The sequence below is a fragment of the Malaclemys terrapin genome, chromosome 9 (assembly GCF_027887155.1).
Source record: "Malaclemys terrapin pileata isolate rMalTer1 chromosome 9, rMalTer1.hap1, whole genome shotgun sequence".
NCBI classification, from domain to species: domain Eukaryota; kingdom Metazoa; phylum Chordata; order Testudines; family Emydidae; genus Malaclemys; species Malaclemys terrapin.
In genome coordinates, this window is record NC_071513.1 from 56,048,529 (window position 1) to 56,068,765 (window position 20,237).

Below are 20,237 nucleotides of genomic sequence, written 5' to 3' on the forward strand. Positions count from 1 at the left end.
AGTCTGAACACAAAGTTATTTGCCATAAAATACAAACATTTAGCAGTTATAGTATTAGAAATTATGGCATTTGCAGTATTTTTATTTCAAGTATAAAAATACCATGGTAAAATCAAATACTGTGCTACTGCAAGTGTCACTACTGTAATGGCACTAATTGTGAAGCTAACTCTTCCTAAATAGATTTAGTAATCAAAAGGAGACCACAAGCTCTAAGCTCTCTTGCTTATCACACAGTTTTATAATGTTAAGTAGGTGAATGTAGATTGAATTATTTATTCATTCATATATTGCTTTAAACAGGTCCAAAGCGAGTAACCAAGATTTCCCCCTACACACACATTTACTGCAGAAATCAAACTTTCTACATTACCACAAATAAAGATTTATTTAAAGAGAAAAGATGACAATTTCATAGGACCAACTCAGAGTGTAATATGAACACCTGAGGGGAAAAAGAAGGAAATATGGTTAAAGTGTTCTAGCTTTATCCTATGCTCTTATCACAAGGCAGTCTTGAGGAAAACTGTATTTTTCTAAAATGCCTGCATCACTCTGCTTATAAGGGCATAATATTCTCCAGACATATCACTGTGATGGAAGAGTCCAACTGAGCTTTGCCTTCACAAAACACCTTTCAGGACATGTGTCTTTTCTTTCGGAACTACCTACAGTTTAATTGTCTTTAAAGTTGTAAGTGGAATAATATAAAATGCTCCAAAGCTGTGAGTTAGCATGGCATGGCTGACATTACTTTTGGCACGAAACGTGGAAAATAAATCCCATCAGTAAATACACAAAGTGAATCTGTATGCCACCATTTTATTATAAACAATAGAGGGGTCCCAGGTTAATTTAATCCCCATGGTGGCAAAATTGTAAATTTAAATATTTTAAGTCAGAGAAAATACGAAGTTGGCCATTTCCCAGGACTGTAAATCACAACAGAACCTGGTTTCAAGTGTCATGTCTTAGTCAAAATTGTAATATTTCTTTTCGCCCTAGACAAAAGACTGTTCTCAAGTGTGAGCAAAGAGTGCCAGATGGCGTAATGGATCTTTCAACACCACTGTGTCTCAGTCATTGGAGAGTCAGAAAGTTAAGGAAGTCTCCTCCCTTTATCAGGTGCCTTGCTATTCTTCCCCACTTGATTTTCTTAAATAAGTGAAGGGGAGGGTGAAACCTGCTTTAGCCTGGGAGAAAAGAGACTATCTTCTCTTGGGTTTAATCCTGTACTTTTTCAAGCTGATTTTCCAATTGCCCCTACCACTCTTTCAGGTAGTGTTTCAAGCATGTCTGAAGAAACCCTTCTTCCCAGTTTTCAAGCTGGTCTCCTTTGTGGGCCTTCCCCAGAGAGGAACCAGCCGTGGAGGACAAGGGATATAGCTTGCAATATCTGCTGAAAAACATGTCCTGGTTTTATCTTGTGCCTTAGATTGGAGAATTGGGCCCCAAATCTTTTCAGGCAAGCTGCACTACGGCTAAAGGAGTGGAAACGGAGAAGGATAGGGGCTCTGTGCAACAACTTGCATTACAAATACTGCTATGTACATTAAACAATCTTCATCTCTGAATGGATGAGATGGCAGCTGCCCCACTCTGCTTAATCCATAATAGTTTTATTGCAGATTCTTTCACAAATTGAGCAAAACTGGCAACTTTTCACCTCACCTCGCCTCCCTCTCCCCTCGCTCAGGATTATCAGGAGGGAGAAATCCCTCAGGAAGGAAATGTGGCCTTTTCTTGTGGACAGAGCCATGACAAAGAATGGAAGGAGAGGATTCCCCAAGATGGCATTCCTCTTTGCTTTGTGATAAGGAAAGTCAGGCAGAAGGAGAGGTTGTTTACCTTGTACAGTAAATGGAATTATTAGAGATGTCTGTCCCTATGAATGCATTTCAGGTGCATATGCACCTCCATGCACCTTCAACTGAAGATTTTCAGCAGCAGTCCCTGTTCAGTTCACACATGCACCTCTAGTTATCTTCATGCCCCATACCAAAGGCATAAAGGGCTACACCGGCTACAGTTCCTTCTGTACTGCAAAGTCCCACGGAGACAAGACTCCAAAGCAGAGGGGAAGAAGAGCAGATGATGCACCGATAGGGAGACATCTCGAAAAAACTCATTACTGTACAAGGTAAGGGACAGCCTAGTACGTCCCTATGGGTGCTCCACTGCAAGTGACTCCCAAACAGTACTCCTCAGCAGAGTGCTTTGGAGTGGGATCTTAAAATTACTGAAGAACAGCAAACCCAAATGCAGCATCTGCTTGTGATGCATGTATCAAACCACAGTGCCCCTTTAGACCGTGTGAATGGAGACCAATGTGGTAACTTTGCACATTTCTGCAGTAAGAATGTGCTTTAATAGGTCAATAGGTGAACTGAAATCCAGTAGAAAGTGCAATAACCTCAGGAGGGCACAGAATGTTCACAGCAGGAGAGAATACAACCAGAAACCCATTTGGACACAGGTGTACCTTTAATTCTGTCCATACCTCTGGCAACAGCAACAAGTAATTGAAGAGAAGCCCAAAAGGGTTTAGTCCTGTCCAAATAGGAGGCCCTGGCCCGCCTAACATCTCAGCCATGAAGGATATTACAGTACAGACCCGTTTACACACGGATGTCGGGAGTCAGGCCGTCACAACCGCATGTTAATGGACCGCGGGTTAAGAGGGCCATGCTGAAATATCTTAAGATATCGAGATATATATTACACACACACACGCATAATTATCTAGGATTACATACACATTCACAGCGTCCCAAATACTGCAGGCCTATCTGTTAACGGCGCTTTACAAGAATATAAATTTAAATGTGTAATCTAATAACATTACTACTACTACACAGGGGTGAAAGTAACTCAGGAAACTTACTGGTACAGGGCGGGGGCAACTCTGGCCCCTGGAAGGGGCGGGGCTAGGGGTCAGCATCCCCCAGCCAGTCCTTCCAGGCCACGTGGTCCGCACCACCTGGGGTTCCCATGGCAATTTAAAGGGCCCGGGGCTTCGGACGCCGCTGCTACAGTAGTGGCATCCAGAGCCCTGGGCCCTTTTAAATCACCAGCCCCGGGGCAGCTGCTCTCTTTGCCTCCCCCGTCAGCAGCCTTGACCCTACCAGCAGGGCTGCCAACGAGAGGGGCGGGGGAAAGCAACGTTAAAGCGCTGCCACAACAGCACTTTGAGGATCCTTCCTGCCCCTCCTCCCCCCACCTCACCCCCGTCAGCGGTAAAGACATACAACACGTTTCCGCTCCGCACTTCCTGTTGATTTCTATGTCAGTGAGTTAGTGAGCAAATCTGTAGTGCTACATAGCGAGTTCCTGTACCGCGTGTTAATGAGTCTCACATGTTAAATAGGTAGCACTGGGAGGCATGGCACTACTGCCCATTAAGTGGAATTGCGCATAAACAGGTCTGTAGTGTATCCTCTTTACACTGATGAGGGTTAGGGTGGAAAGACTGGAATATGAATAGTCTGATTAACATGAAAATCCAAGATGACCTTTGGTAAGAACCAGGGCTGTGGTCAGAAGGATACTTTGTCTTTAAAGAATACAGGAGAATGTATGTATGGGGGCTGGAGGGTCCAGTCATTAAAGCCCATAACTTGATAACTCTTAGAGCATAGGCGATGTCCATGAAGATGGCTTTCTTGATGGCTAGGTGCAAAATCAAAGATGTGGCCACAAGTTCAAAGGGAGGCTTCATCAGAATGTAAGGACTAAGCTCAAATCCTAGGTTCAGGAGAGTTTCCTGATGCATAGCAACAGGCTAAATAACCCTTTAATGAACCTCAAAGTGGCAGGATGAGCAAACACGGAAGGTTATGTTGCAGCTATGTTGGTTATAACTGTTTTAGCAAGTTTTTTTAAATGAGTGTTTTTAAGAATTGTGAATGTTTTCTAATAATCCTATCTACATTCATCTGATGGGAAGGATACATTTAAATAATGTGTAATGTAAAGAACCAATGTGGAAGTGGCAGAAATCTGAATACGGTAATGAGAAGGTTTAATATTAATTAGTATTCTAATAGATTATAAAAAGGAGTAGTTTTGTTAAAATTGGAAAGAGCTCCAATTAATATCAAAAGGGTACCATTAGGTTTCAGGACTATAAGACAGTACCTCTTACAGTTGTCAGTGGACTGATCAACTACTGTTTAACTAATTTTTCTTTTGAATAAAGTTTGGGTTTATCACGCATAAGAACAGCCATAGTGGGTCAGACCAATGGTCCATCTAGCCCAGTATCCTGTCTTCTGGCAGTGACCAATGCCAGGTGCTCAACGTGTCACCTAGTGGTCCTCTACTAAATAAATTTTCTGTAACCAATCTAGAGACTTGAACCTGAAAACTAAGTTGGGTTTTATTGCACCCTTATCCTTAATTTAGTATTAATTGGGAACATTTCAACCTAACAATTACAAAAGGCTATAGTGATGACCATGGTAGAACATCTGAGGTGCATATTTGAGTGATTAGAACCCCAAATTTATTTAAATCTGTTTGGTGAGAACTAATAAAGCAGGAAGTTCTTAGACAGCAAATTGACTTTTCACTTCGATCAAACAGCTTGTCAAAAATTCAGTATACAGCCGCAATCATTTGGCACAGACTGGATTTGTTTAGCAAACAGCTCAGCTTTCTTATCAGTCCTGCACATCTTTCCTTTCCTCTGCTGGGCACAGTGAGAAAGAGAATTTTAGGGTATGTCTACACTACGAAATTAGGTCGATTTAATAGAAGTTGATTTTTTAGAAATTGATTTGATACAGTCGATTGTGTGTGTCCCCACTAAGCGCATTAAGTCAGAGGTATGCGTCCACAGTACCAAGGCTAGCGTTGACTTTTGGAGCGTTGCACTGTGGTAGCTATCCCACAGTTCCCGCAGTCTCCGCCGCCCATTGTAATTCTGGGTTGAGCTCCCAATGCCTGATGGGGCAAAAACATTGTCGCGGGTGGTTCTGGGTACATGTTAACAGGCCCCCCCTCCCGTCCTCCCTCTGTGAAAGCAACAGCAAAAAATCGTTTCTCGCCTTTTTTCCTGGGTTACCCATGCATACCACGGCAAGCATGGAGCCCGCTCAGCTCACTGTCACCACGTGTCTCCTGGGTGCTGCTGGCAGATGCAGTACTGTAGTGCTACACAACAGCATCCCTTTGCCTTGCCTATGGCAGATGGTACAATACGACTGCTAGCCATCATTGTCGTCTCGTGGGTGGCTCCTGGCCAACCTCGCTTAGGTCGGTCGGGGGCGCCTGGACAAAAATGGGAATGACTCCAGGTCATTCTCCTCTTTAAGTTTCGTCTAATGGAAATTCAGTCCTGTCTGGAATATCATGCCAGCTGGAGGCTTCTGCCTCAGGCTGCTCTCCCAGTTGGCAGCACCGCGCAGTCGCACCTACCCCAGCCTACCCCTTGCTCCCATGGCTCATGGAGCCTGGACAGTAGTAAGGAGCAGTTCAACTATAGGCTGAGCAAGTGCATAATGGTGGTAGAATGTGCCTTTGGATGTTTAAAAGCTCGCTGGCGCAGTTTACTGACTCGGTTAGACCTCAGCGAAACCAATATTCCCATCGTTATTACTGCTTTCTGTGTGTTCCACAATATCTGAGAGAGTAAGGGGGAAACGTTTATGGCGGGGTGGGAGGTTGAGGCAAATCGCCTGGCTGCTGATTACGCGCAGCCAGACACCAGGGCGGTTAGAAGAGCACAGCAGGGTGCACTGTGCATCAGAGAAGCTTTGAAAACCAGTTTCATGACTGTGTGAAAGTTCTCTTTGTTACTCCTTGATCAAAACCGGCCCCCTTGGTTCACTCTACTTCCCTGTAAGCCAACCGCCCTCCCCTCCCCCCTTTGATCTCCACTTTCAGAGGCAATAAAGTCATTGTTGTTTCAAATTAATGCATTCTTTATTAATTCGTCACACAAATGGGGCGGATAAACTGCCAAGGTACCCCAGGAGGGAAGCACAGGGGTGGGGTAGTTGTAGGGGCACCCCCTAGAATGGCATGCAGCTCATCATAGACGCGGCACGTCTTGGGCCTCTCTGGTTCTTTGGTAGGCTTCACGCGGCACTGCTTATAACCTCTGTCCTTCATGCCCTTGGAGATTTTTTCAAATATTCCGGCATTTTCGTCTTTTGGAACGGAGTTCGGATAGCACGGATTCGCCTCCTCATAAAGTGATCAGATGCAGTACCTCCTGTTCCGTCCATGCTGGAGCTCTTTTGCGATTCTGGGACTCCATGGTCACCTGTGTGGATGAGCTCTGCATGGTCACCTGTGCTGATCAGCTCGCTACGCTGGCCAAACAGGAAATGAAATTCAAAAGTTGGCGGGGCTTTTCCCGTCTACCTGGCCAGTGCATTTGAGTTGAGAGTGCTGTCCAGAGCAGTCACAATGGAGCACTCTGGGATAACTCCCGGAGGCCAATACCATCAAATTGCGTCCACACTACCCCAAATTCGACCCAGCAGGGTCGATTTCAGCACTAATCCCCTCATCAGAGAGGAGTACAGAAATAGATTTTAAGAGCCCTTTAAGTCGACAAAAAGGGTTTCATATGTGGACGGGTGCAAGGTTAAATTGATCCAACGCTGCTAAATTTGACCTAAACTCGTAGTGTAGACCAGGGCTCAGCTGAAATGTCTCAGTAGGAGACAAAGGGAATTTCATTTAAAATGTATGACTTATTCTCGGTAGTGTTAAAACATCACTAGCTAATGAGCTGAGACTAAGACATCCAGGAAAACCATTCACCAAATAACGACAAACAGTTATGCTCAAGCACCACAACTGCTCAAAGACCCAGATAGGCTGTTGGCACTGACAGAGTGGTAATTTTCCTCTGGGGCTGCCAAACCCAGTGATAGCACATTGGCCTCCTATTCCGGTACCAAAGATGTGGGGGTAGTTGATAGCACTTTTGCCCCAACCTGGTGTCTGAAAAGTGATTCATTATCTACCTAAAATTCAACCTATAGGGGAGGTTAAGGACTCCCCAAGGGTGTCCCATTCTGGTAACGGAAGGGGCGTTCTGGGAAACTGACAGTGCTTCTTCCCGCCACCTAAAATTGATTCCAGTCCAGGATGACTGAAAAACCCCAATACGGGTATTGGAAGGTGATTAAGCACCTACCCTTTGATTCCCTTCTCCCAAGAGAAACGTTGAGGGAGAAAACACTAAAGTTTCAGTATGTCTAGGTTCCAGATGGAGGAAACATCCTTTGTATTTTTTTTTTTTTTTTTTTAAGTCCTATGTTACCAGCCTCTGGGGAGAGGTCTGAATATCAGTGAATGTTGCAGACCAGCTAGATTCTGTTGTCTCTGATTGAGCATGGTAAGATTACATGTCCGCATCAAATATATTAGTAGTCATTATTTTAATGTGACTAAGGAATGGAAGGAAAGAGCTCTGTCACAGAGACAAAGTTGAGGCTCTTGGGACAGGGGAGTTTGAGTGGGAGTTCTGTTGGAGGAGAAGCAAGTAGGCAAGCCCCTGTTCCTTATGGGCAATGAGTGAGTTTGTGTGTGTTTTTTCTTTTTTCAGTTTGCAGAGACTGATAGGGGGCAGTGTGCTGTGAGAGAAGTGGAGCCCTGATTAGAGGGCAGGACTTCCCTGATTAGGGGGCATATAAAGGCAGTAAAGGAGCCAGCCAGTGGCATACAGATGAAAACGGGGGATATTAGTGGGAATTTCTGAGTGGAGTTTGGTAGAGGAGAAGTGTGGCGTTTTCGTTTTGGTTTGGTTATTTTGTTTTTTTCTTGGCAGAAGTTTAGGCTATGACGGATACAGAAGGAGCAGTGGTAGTGACACAAGGGATGGAAGCGACAATAAAGATGACCAGATGTGGAAGCTACATGATGTACATTATCCTGGAATGGGTACCGACAAGAACTTAGTTTGTATGAAGTGCCCCCTGGTAGAGCTCATGGAAGAGAAGATCCAAGGTTTGGATATGCAGATGGAAACTATAGTTGAATTTCGAAGGGGATTCAAGCAAATGATGGAGGGAAGGCAAGACTCTCAGATGCAAGCTGCACTAGAGAACTGTGAGGACAGACTGCTGGGTGAGGAAAGTGGCCAGTGGAAGCATGTGACTATGAGAACCAGGCAGAGGAAAAGATCAGAGAGTGAAGGAGAAATAGGAGCTCAGGAACGGGTTTGCTGAGTTGGAAAATGAAGGGGCACACCAGGCAGTAACAGAGGATAGGAGGACAAGGAAGAAGAGAAGAGCGGCTAGTCCTACAAGAAGAGGGGAAGAGACAATGGAGATAGCCAGAGTTCAGAGCCCCAAGAGGATACAGAAGGACTTGCAAAACATTGCAAGGGAGAACAAAAGACCAGGGGACTTGCAGCCAGAAAGAACAGGAGGAAGGCCAGAGAATCACACCAACACCAGGAAGAGGTAGATCTACGTGACTGGTGACTCCCTATTAAGAAGGGCAGACAGGCCTGTTACTAGAGCTGATCCAGAGAACAGAAGGGTGTGCTGTCTGCCAGGAGCTAAGATACAGTATGTGGACTCAAGGCTGAAAAGGATCCTAATGGCAGCAGAAAGAATCCACTGATTGTCCTTCACATGGGAACAAATTATACTGCTAGATTCTCGCTTGGATGCTGACGGGGAGCTGTGGTCACTTGAAGAATGTTATCCAGGCCTGGTGCAGGTTGGAGGGAAAGTTCCATCATAAGGAGGTGAAACTTTAGCTCTGTTTTTCCTGGAATAACTTTTGATTCTTGAGCAAACCTTGCACTTGGCTGCTTCACAAATATTCACCAAGCAGCAAATGCGGTGCAAATGGCCATCAATAACTCAAGTGGACTCCCGGCAAGCAAGGCAACACTTAAAATCCTGGGGATTTGGGCATACCCTAAGGGGAAAAAAGCTCCTTCAGGGAAGTGGAGGGACCCTAAAAGCACCTAGAAACAGCACAAATAAAAACTAATTACCTAGTCCTAATAGACTAGTTTAACTAAAGATTAAGAAACAGGTAACTAGCTATATTACTTGGCACCACTGAAATGTTCCATCTCAGGACATAGGTGGTTGAAGAAACTGAGGGTAGTTTGTTCCCTGCAACCTCTATATACCCCCAGTTGGGGCACGAGGAGAGCTACAGCGCACATGCAGAACAAAACAGGATCTGCTGCCAAAAATCTCCAAAGGCATGTGGGAGCATCAATACCTGAAATGGAGCATCCATAGGGCTATTACTTGAAGAAGAATACCTGATCTTTTCCCAAAGGCAGAGTGGGAATGGGAATTCCGGATTTCATCGAGTCTGGGACTGAAGGGAACACTGGTCTTATCCATGCAGATCTCATTGAAGATGCTGCCTCCTGGCTTGCTCCCTACTCTGAGTTTCCTACTTTTAAGCACCTGAGGGGTTGGGTGGTGGCTTATCTGTGGAAACAGACTCCAGGCTGTTTGCTAAACTTCGGACCCTTCATTTGTCAGCAGGGAACAATTAGGACAGAGCCCTATCAGCACTGCCTTCCAAAAAGGCTCCTTTAGCTTCTTGCATGCACTTCTTGTGCTTTGGTTCTTGCTCTTTATGTGCACCACCAAGGAGAAGGCGGCAGAAGTGAGGACACGTCAGTAACATACTTACCTTGCTTTGCTAATTAAAGCTTTAATTTTTAAGATTTAGTCAGCTAATCTGGTGTTCTTACAAGATGAATCCGACAAACCAAAGTTTCTCTCTCTCTCTGTCAGTTGCAAAACAAACCAAAGAACTTTTGGAGTCTCATTAGGATGCATCACTTCAAATTTGGGAGGAAATTCTACCTCAGTCTCAGATCTAACTTATCAATTATGAGGCTACTAGACCCTTATCTGCAGATTTTGGAAGGAACGGGGCAAAGTTTTAAGAGAAACTCCGCTGCAATCTTAACAATGGAGTAGATGTCACTTTGTAATTTCTGCTTTTCATCTTCAAAAAAACTCAAAGAAAATAAAGAATATCTGCATCAATTTTACAGAGCTCTAGATAAAATGGTATTAGCTCTTATATAATGCTTTTCATCAGTAGATCTCAAAATGCTTTAAAAGATAATCTCCTTTGTAAAGCCACTTTGTCTTGATGCAGGTAGATCTCAGATAGTCTATTACTACTGGGATTAATAGGGAACTATATAATAAGACTACTGAATGCTTCTTACCTTGATGTGTAAAATTGCTGTTCCTGGGGGATGAGCATCTGTTATTGATCTTAAAAGTTTCCCACTAGCCAGATCCCACATGGTAATCTGCAAACAAAGTTAATTTTCTTCAGTACAAGTTTTCGTTATCAAGTGTGCAAACTGAAATAAGATTCTCCATGCCTCCCTGAGCATCAATAAATTAACAAGTTTCTTGGGAACTGAGAAATTTCCAATCTTAGATTTTCATCTGATGACTTGTTTCTAAATTTGATTTGATGCACACTTTATCTTGTTTGTCCATGCGCAGCCTGGAGAGAAAAAAAAACAAAACAAAACAAAAACACAACAATCCACAGAAGCTCTCAATTTCCACCTCTCACCACCTTATATGCTATTGAATGAATGGATAATTACAATACACTCTTTAATTACCCACAATATACCATTTTTCAAATAGTGCAACAGTTCATACAATTTCTTCTACAACATTAGAGATCTATGTGTAACATCTACTACTGATCCCTGCTCTGGACAGGTCAGACCTGTTGACCATAAGTCATTCTATTCTTTTCAGATTCTTATACCATGCCCATCACCAGGATATCCGATCACGCTACAGCACTGCAACGGACATGTTAGCATCTGAATTTTTTTTTCCAATCTCATCTCTGTCCACTCAAGGAAAACTGCATGTTAATTTAAATTTTATTTCTGCAAGGTGCGTTGTATGTATTTTATTTGGAAGGTAAAGTCAAAGAAGCGTGGTGAGGTTTAGATTCTGTGCGATCATGTTCCGCAGTCTTGGGCTGGCCACTGGTAATTAAAGACTGCTTTGTAAAGCCTGCACACAAGAGGGAAGAATTAAGGTTGAGTGTACTCCAATAAAATTTCCATGTATCCCAACTTCTGAGTGGTTTACCATATGGTCTTAATGGAAATTTTATTATTGTTATTTTAGAGATTCCATGACCTGGAACTACCTGGAACAGGATCAACAGAGCATTGGCTTTTCCACACTTAAAGCGAGAGTTCTCCTCAGACTTGTCTCACTGACTCATTGAAACCTTCATGCATTGCGTGCACAAAGTTTTCAGCAGCACAAACAAAAAGGCACCCTATGGAATCCCATGCATATCCTAGAATATCACAAGGATGCAGCAATGCTCCAATGTGCATGTCCCATAAGCTTACCTCCTCTGACTGTACGTAAAAAAAATGTTAAACATTTAAAACTGAACACCAACTGAGATGCAAAGTGCTATTTTCAGAGATTCATAACAGCCTAATTAAATCCAGTTTCCATCAAACTCTCAAAAGGTATTGCATACTTTTGCTAACCACCTCCCTACTATGTTTTAATTTTCTATCTTTAGCTATTGTGACAATGGCAATTTTTTTTTAAATGTTTTTTTTTTTTTAATTGAGACTCTTGTTCTCTAATTGAACAGTTTTTACTCAAACTTAAAAAAAAAAAAAAAGCTAACCTTCCAGTAGTGATCAGACTGAGAAAATTTCAGCATGAAAAGATCAAAATGTTATGGAGCCTGAGCAACTGAAATCATGGTCTGAAATAGGAAATGCTCATGCAACTAACTAGATTTCTCTGTCACTCTAGCTATAATGCTGCTACAGAATTTCATCATTAATACATCAAAGAGTTCTAACTCATCTAGAAGGCTAAAATTCTGAACTTTTATGTACTTTTACACTTTATTTGTATATAATAACTTTTATTTGCAAGTAAGAGTTTAAAAATACTAAAAGCTTGGGTGATTTGTGTGCTGAGATCAACAAAACAAAAGACTTAATTCCATATTGTTACCCTCAGTTTTGCACAAGCCTTACAGATCAGAAAGATGAGAGGGGCACATAGAGGCAATGTTCAAGTTTCCCCACTTCAGGGTATTATACAAAAACTCACTTTTTTGTGGGGGGAAAAGTGTTCAAGCATCTCTTCCTAGCATGGAAGAAACTCGTCTCCAATTTTTACTTACTGAAATTGGCTTGAAAAGCAGGCATCTCAGCCACTGCTAATCACGGGGTGTATAGGAACAAATATACAAGGAATGTATTTACTTTACAACATCCCCAGTTAATACCCATCACCCGGCTTCCTCCCTTCCACTCCCTCTCACGACGCAAGGAGAGAATAATGATGAAATGAAATGAAGAAGATAAGATTACAACAGAGTAAGGACACTATTACGGGAGGCAGTAATTTTTCATCGCTATGAAAGAAGAGTGAAAGGTATCTGGTGAAAAAGAAGGAGCAAAAGGAGAAGATAAACAAAGGAAGGACATGCACCTGGAGGTTATGGAAAAGGTTGACGAGATTCTTGATCTTATGTTTCATATCGGAATAATATTTGATCTCCTTGAGAGACAAGGTGCGTGACAATCTCTTTATAGGACCAGCTTCTGTTGGTGAGAGAGATGAACTCTCATCTTTTATTAGACCAACTTTTGTTGGTGAGAGACATTACTTCACCCATCTTCTCTCTGCAATATCCTGGGAACAACATGGCTACAACAACATTGCATACAACATCATCTCCTCCTTGGAATTTTGATTTTATAACTATACATAATATTTGTCCAGGGATTCCTTTCTTTAGGACTACAGATGGATTCAAACTGCAACACTAAATCAGAGCCATCTTTCCCCAAAGTTTGACACACTTTGGACCTACTGATTCATTATAATGCATCAAACCATAACTCTGAGCAGCCCCAAACTTTGGGGAAAGATTCAGATGTGAGCTACTCAAATCAATCCTAGCTCTCAAAATAATTCAGGATTAAGTAGAGTATATAATTCCTAGATAACACTCAGATCAAACAGGAAAGGCTTCAACCCAAATCAACTAGCTCCCTAGGAAGAGATGTTGGTAGACAAGCACACTGCACTAAGAGAAACTGTTATCCTTCAAACAACAACAATCATTCCTAACCGTCTTTTTCCTATTCCCCAACATTCTTACTCCTATTAAATGTCAATTACCTGTCCTTTTGCAAAGCCACACAGTAGTCTTGAACAGTCATTGTTGATACTGAGAGCCGAGATAGCCCCATACTGGGCCCCAACAGCAGTGCTGCCCAGACAGAGCCGAAGAGCCTGGTTTGGATCTAAACAAGAAGTAATATAGTAAGAATTATAAAATAAAAGGTATAACTATTAAAATTAAGGCCTCACTCCTGCAAATACCTATGCACATGCTTCACTTTGAGTACGAGTACTGCTCACATGCTTAAAGTTAAGCACACGTACAAGAATTTAAAAGCAGGGTCTAAGCCAGAAAAGAGAAGGAAAAAAACTTTGTATTTGCTTGACTTAGTAGACTACTTTAATAAGAACACAGTATTTTTTTTTTGGGGGGGGGGGGGGGGGAGTGAAAACTACAGCAGAAGAAAAACAATTTTCATGATTTTTTGAAATACAGGCAAATATTTAATATCCTTTAAATTATTCTTTCGTGGTTGCTGTTGGAGCTGATTTTTTTTTAAATAAACTGCTTTTATTTTTTACTAACCGGGGGGGGGGGGGGGGGGGAGGAGTGAAAATAAATGAACTTGTCCTGCCTCCTTTAGCAATGGCATCCTTCCCAGCACAGACTGCTCTCTTACCAGACAGGAGGATTCTAGTGAGGAGGTCAGACAGCTTTCTGAAATTTCTGGACACTATTTAACAAGGAAGTTAATAAATCCCAACCTGAAACATTTATCTGAAAACATTTGCCACATGTTCAAACTGAAGCGCAATTCCTCCTGAAGTTGAAGTCTGAAAGACTAAAGTTGTTCTCTTCCTATCAGCCCAAAACACAATCAGTTCCTTTGTACTTTAATTTTACTTACAACCTGCCAGTTAGGAGGAAAATTGCAGCCTCCGTAATTTTATTTAAGTTGTTTTGTAAGTTGTCTCATGTCTTTTTTGACATTAATATTATAGCCTCCCAAAAAGTTAACAAAAAACCCTTTACTACATGGAGGCTGCTGTTAACGAGAAAACAAGAGAACCTGATGCAGCAGGTCAGACTAGATGATCATGATAGTCTCTTCTGACGTTAAAGTCGGAGTCTATAAAAGAACAACCTATTTTTATTACCAATCCTGTTCATTCTGAATTTTACACACACTGGATTGCCCCTTTAACAAAAAATTAATTTTGTAAGGAATATTAGCATGATATTTTCAGCTGTAACATTCAACAATGCATCACCAACTGAAGTCTTCGACAAGTAGTTCTTTACCAATCTAGCTATAAAATGTCTTGTCTTATTAACTAGCTTTACACCATTGATTTAGAAGAACTATGCTGAATTACATCTGAATGTTATTTTTAGCCCCACAGTGCAAACGTCCTCCTGACGTCCAGGGCGTGCAATTTGCGCTCCTCTTCCGATTTATGAGGCTTCAAAAAGACCAGTAAGTATGTGTCTTGGTCAGTATAAAACTGTGAAACTACCTTGGACAGGAAAGTTGGATACAGCCACAGCTGGACCACATCCTTGTAGAGCACCGTATAGGGTGGCTCTGAAGTAAGCACCCTGATCTCAGAGACCCTGCGGTCGGATGTTATTGAAACCAGGAAAGACTTTCCAGGAGAGAAGGAGAAGGGAGCAGGAAGCTAAAGGCTCGAAGAGAGGACCCATGAGCTGCGACAGCATGAGATTCAGGTCCCAGGGAGGGACGGGATCTCTAATGTGTGTACAGATGCTCCAGACCTTTCTAAAACTGGACCATCACATGGTGAGCGAAGACCGACCTGCCCTGGAGTGGAGGGTGGAAGACCGAAATAGTGGCCAAATGGACTTTGATCAATGACAAGGACAACCCTTGGAGCTTGAGATGCAGAAGATAACAGGCCTCACTGCAGGCCATCCTGGACTCAGCCAGGATACCCCAGAACAAGACCCAGCATGTGAACCTCTTCCACTTGGCCAAGTAGGTTGCTCTGGTGGAGGGCTTTCTGTTACCCAACAAGACTTGTTGGACCCAGGCTGAGCATTCCTGTTCTTACGCATTTAGCCACACAGAAGCCACGCTGTGAAGTGTGACGCCACCAGGTTTGGATGCAGAAGACTGCCATGGTTCTGGGACAGCAGGTCTGGACAGAGAGTTAACTGCAGCAGGGCAGCTACTGAAATGTCCATCAGCGTGCCAAAACAGTGGTGCCGAAGCCACGCAGGGCCTACCAGAATCACCTTTGCCTTGTCCTGTTTGATCTTCATAAGGACCTTGTGAATTAGCGGCAACAGTTGGAAGGTGTACATATGAGCCCCCGACCATGGGAGCAGAAAGCTGCCCAACAGGGAGCCCCTGCCCAATCCCCAGAATGAACAGAACACGTGGCATTTCCTGTTCTGACAGGACGCGAACAGGTCCACTTGGGGAGTCCCCCACCTCTGGAAGAACACACTGACTGTCTCCGGGTGGAGTGACCCCTCGTAGTGAATCAAGAAGGTCCTGCTGAGGCAATCTGCTAATACCTTCCTGGCCCCAGGCAGATGCGCAGCTGCCAGATGGATGGCATGCCGCACACAGAAGTCCCAAAGGTGGAGAGCTTCTTGGAAAAGGGCCGACGACCTGGCTCCACCCTGCCTGTTGATATAATATATTGCTGTGGTATTGTCTGCCAGGTCCTGCACCATCTTGCTCTTCACGTGGAGCAGGAAAGCCTGGCAGGCCAGGCAAACTGCTTTGAGCTCCCTGACATTCATGTGGAGGATCAGATTGTCCAGCGGCCCTGCGTGCTGAGTTCATCCAGGTGGGCTCCCAAGACCAAGGCATCAGAAACCAGGGTCAGCGTCAGGAATTGAGCCATGAAAGGAACTCCCTCCAACCCATATTTGGGGCTCAACCACCAATCCAAGGTGGATCGGATGTGAACCAGCACCCTGACTACCCAGTCTAGATTGTGTCTTACTAACCAACTACTGTAAACAAACTATTTACAAGGCCTTAAGGCTCAAAGACCGAAGTAGAACAACCACTAGCCCTTGCAAGATAAGGGAAAGTCGCTCCAACTAACCATCATGGGCAGTAAAAATAACTGAGAGGAATAGGGCCAGCAGCACTTAATATACCAACAGATGAGCATGGCACTCAAGAGGGCGCCACAGCCGACCCTACTGATACTGCTAAGGCAAAAATCTCCGACTGCCAGCTCATGTGGGCGCACGCACACCTAGAATGGAATCGACATGAGCAAGCACTTGAACTGTTCACTTGTGGGGGGGGGGTGTTAGGTTTTCTTCCCCTATGAAGGGCTTATGGAGCTATTCATCCCATGACAGAAGGAGGAACCAGACTTCACCAATAAAATGCCATCACTGTCTGCTTGCAGGGGGAGCCTAGGCCTCGTAGAAGTCTCTGTTTTGCCTGGCTCCTAGAAAAGTAGCCGAAGGTAGCCTGCACTGAAGAGCCACAAACAGCACATATGCTTGTCTTCTCTTCTACTGTTCTTGGAGGCCAGAGCCATGAAAATAAGAAAGTCAGAACCTCAAAAATAAGATTGCTAATACAGTAGGCAGTAAGCTGCAATAGCCAGCAAGAGAGAGCCCTGCCTCCTTCACTGCCCAGCTCACAGACCCTGAACTGCAATATATGGTAACCTGGCCTTTCAGCATTCAAAACAGCACTGTAAAGCAGGAGACAAGCCATTCATGCAAAGTACATACACAATGCAATATTACTATACCTTTTCCTTTTCAGTCCATGGGGAAAGGGTCAAGAAAGAGAAAAGTCAGAGAGAAATCAATACAACAGAAGAAAGTGAAGATAGCAGTAACAGACATACTATCAAATAAGCTAAAGAAGGGACTAGAGCCTCCAAATTCTGCTGGTGGAGCTTGTTTTGTTAACTCTCAATGTTTTGTTTATTTAATAAATGGGAGAATGGGACGAGAGGAAGGGAGAAGAGAGGTTGGTAATTATATTACAGCAGAAAAAAATTTAATATGTAGAATTACTACAGAAGTGTGTATGCCAGACTTTGCTCTATTCACCCGGATTTCATGATAAGCGGAGAGAAAGTATAATGGAAAAAGCAGTAATTTAAGAGAACATTTGTAATTTTCATCTTGTGACCATGTATTATGGAACACAGTAAATGACAGGAGGGATTTTTTTTAATCCACAAATTTTTGAAAGTTTGTTTAAAGTCCCCAGGTAGGATTTTCCCATGTGATTTAGGAGCATCAGCACCATTGACTTTCACTGGGACTTGTGCTCCTAAGTCTCTTAGGCAATTGTGAAAAGCCCATTCCCTTCCCCCATGGTAAGGAGCCATACAGAAGCAAGAGTAAAAATACACAGATACTGTCACTGAATTTTGCTAGTGAGCTCATAATAAATTCAACCCCCTACATACCCACACAGTATTTTCTGTATGGTTATGTATTCACTGCAGAGATAACTGGGGCTCCTACTTGGGACATCCTAAACCCCCTCCATGCCACACACAAAACCTTCTCACCCAAATTTGGTGGTGCTTTAAATCCAGACTAGCTGATCTATCTGGGGTGTGGTTTTTTGTTTTGTTTTTTTACACCAAGCTACTCAAAGACTTCAGTAAGAGCCTAGTAGGAAATTTCCTCTTATTTACATAAGCAGCCCCTTGGATTATTTATTTCTTGAAATCATATTTATTATGGTAGTGCCTACAAGCCAGACCAGAATAGGGTCTCATTGTGCTAGGCACTGCACAAACACAGTACAGGGAATGAGCACACGGCTGGGAGTCAGGATTCACAAGTTCTATTCTGAACTCTTTCTCTGACTAATCTTACAGCTTCACAAACATTTAAGTTAGGCCTCTCACCACCTCTCTGACATGGGTATATATCAATGACCCATCTACAGATGGCGTATGAAACGTAAGTAAGTAACTAGACTAAGATCACACACAAGAAGCCTGTGGCAGAGCTGACATTAGGCCCAGCTCTCCTGTCTGCTAGTGCATAATCCACTCACCATGCTTCTTAGACAAATTAACTCCCTTCAGCCTCAGACATGTAGTCTAATATTCATATAAATCTATTATCTGAATATATTCAGTTTTCAAGAGATGTTGCAGAAATAGAGTTTAAAGAAAAGCAACAACCAGAGGCACACAAAAAATCAGTCATATGAAGAGAAACGAAGATGTGAACTTTTTAGAGGAAACAAGAGGGAACTGACAGTATAAAGAAAAATACTCTATAGAGTATAGAGAAGACACAGACACTGGCCTTTATTTACCGATACATAATGGAACAAGGAGTCACTCAATGACATTAAGGACAAATTTAAAAACAGATTAAAAATATTTTTACTTTTAAACACAATGCAAAATTAGTCTGTAGAACTCACTTCTACAAGATAGAGGACAAGAGCTTTGCACCCTTCAAAAGAGATTGGATATATAACAATTAGAACTTCCACAGTTACATTACAAAGGATGAACATTTATAAAGGCTATTAAAAATAAACAAACACACTCACGCCTCAGGGTGTAACTCAACCACTGACAGGAGTTAGGAAGAAATTTCCTCCCCTGGACAGATTTTTCTACTGAGACATTTCTTGTACTGGCCTCTGAATACAGTTGGAAACTGGACACCTGACTATACACAGACCACTGGTCTGGATCTTGCAAGGCAATCCCCATCTCTCTATAAAGGTGGACTTGAAAAATCCCTCCTCAGTAGTCTCCTTCAGTTTCTCCTACCTTTATAAGATGATTTGACAGTCCTAGGGTAAAAGCTATTGTTTTCTGCTAAGTAGTTTTGAAAGCTCTTGTCTAAAAGAAGTGTATAGTAAATATTTCTGTTCCTTATTCAGAACAAAGCTGATGACATATCCATAATATATATGATGAAATGCCCTCTAATATGATCTTTAGTTACCACTGGAAAATAGAATCTACTAAACATTTTTAAAAGTCAGTAAGTGTGAATAATCTGTACTCAAGAATTTTAAATGAGTTGGTTGAGTAGTGCTCCAGACCAATAATGTTAATTTTAATTAAATTAAGAGAAGTCAAGGTTGTGCCAATATTTATAAAGGGTAAACAGGATGAGTCCTATAATTATAGGCCAGTAAGCCAGACCCTGATCATGGGCAAAATACTGGAAAGGCCGATACATGATTCAAGAATAATCACTGATGCAGAACACTTGATAAGCTGGGCACAGTTAAACATACTTTTCAGTGTCACTATTTTCTAGGGTGCAATCCGATTTGCTATAAGTCTGATCAACATTCTCTTATATGTATGACTTTGCATTTAGCTGTATTGAAAAGAACTTGGGGTCATTAACAACTGCATATGAACTCCCAGTGTGATCATGTGACCAAAAGGGCCAAAATATGTGGATATATTGTGACAGTCTGAACCCCTATGCTCACCCTTTTTACAAAACTATAATGGATTTTGTAAAAAGTATGCTTTGTGAGGTATCATTAGAAAACTCAATTTGCTGATCATTATTGTCCTGGCAAAATGTGTGTGGCAACACTGTATGTAAAATTATAAGATTCTACTGTAGGATGTTACTAGGACATATTCTAAAGCTGGGGAAACAGCCAGAAACCAGTTCCTCGGAAACAAAAAGGCACACTGATGCCTCAGCCAGGTGTCAATTAAATCAAATAGACTATTACCTGGTTAAGTGGTCATTATTTGACAGGAAAACCGGGGAGAGTGAGAAATTTACATCTTGGCAATGAACAGCTAGAGGTTACCTCTCCACAGTCTGGCTATCTCCTGAACCTCAGCTGGAGATATTTTCAAAGGAAAAGAGAGCTATAAAACAGGAGAGCAGAGGCCCCAAAAATCTTTCTCCCTTCATCGCTACTCATGGCATCAACGCCACCTGAAGGACAAGGAAATTAACACTGAACTGCGGGAAGAGATCCTGACTGAAAGTCTTACTGGCTGAAATCCTGCTAAAGCATATGGTGAGAGAAACCTTTGCTTTGAATTAACTTAGCTTGTTAAGTTATTAGAGTGTTTTACCTTTTATTTACTTTGTAACCAATTCTGACTTATGCCTTCTTATGTGAAATCACTTAAAATCTATCTTTCTGTAGTTAA

General features: G+C 42.5%; 1 protein-coding gene across 3 annotated transcripts in view; it reads right to left on the bottom strand.

The window, feature by feature from the left end:
* VPS8 (VPS8 subunit of CORVET complex) overlaps positions 1-20,237 on the bottom strand; it is a 258,292-nt gene that overhangs the window by 215,392 nt on the left and 22,663 nt on the right. For all 3 annotated transcript variants that reach the window (XM_054038927.1, XM_054038926.1, XM_054038925.1), the window contains exons 7-8: positions 13,164-13,288; positions 10,181-10,267 (exon numbers count right to left, since the gene is read on the bottom strand). In XM_054038927.1, the coding sequence (XP_053894902.1) occupies positions 10,181-10,267; positions 13,164-13,288 (212 nt within the window). The remainder of the gene's footprint in view (positions 1-10,180; positions 10,268-13,163; positions 13,289-20,237) is intronic.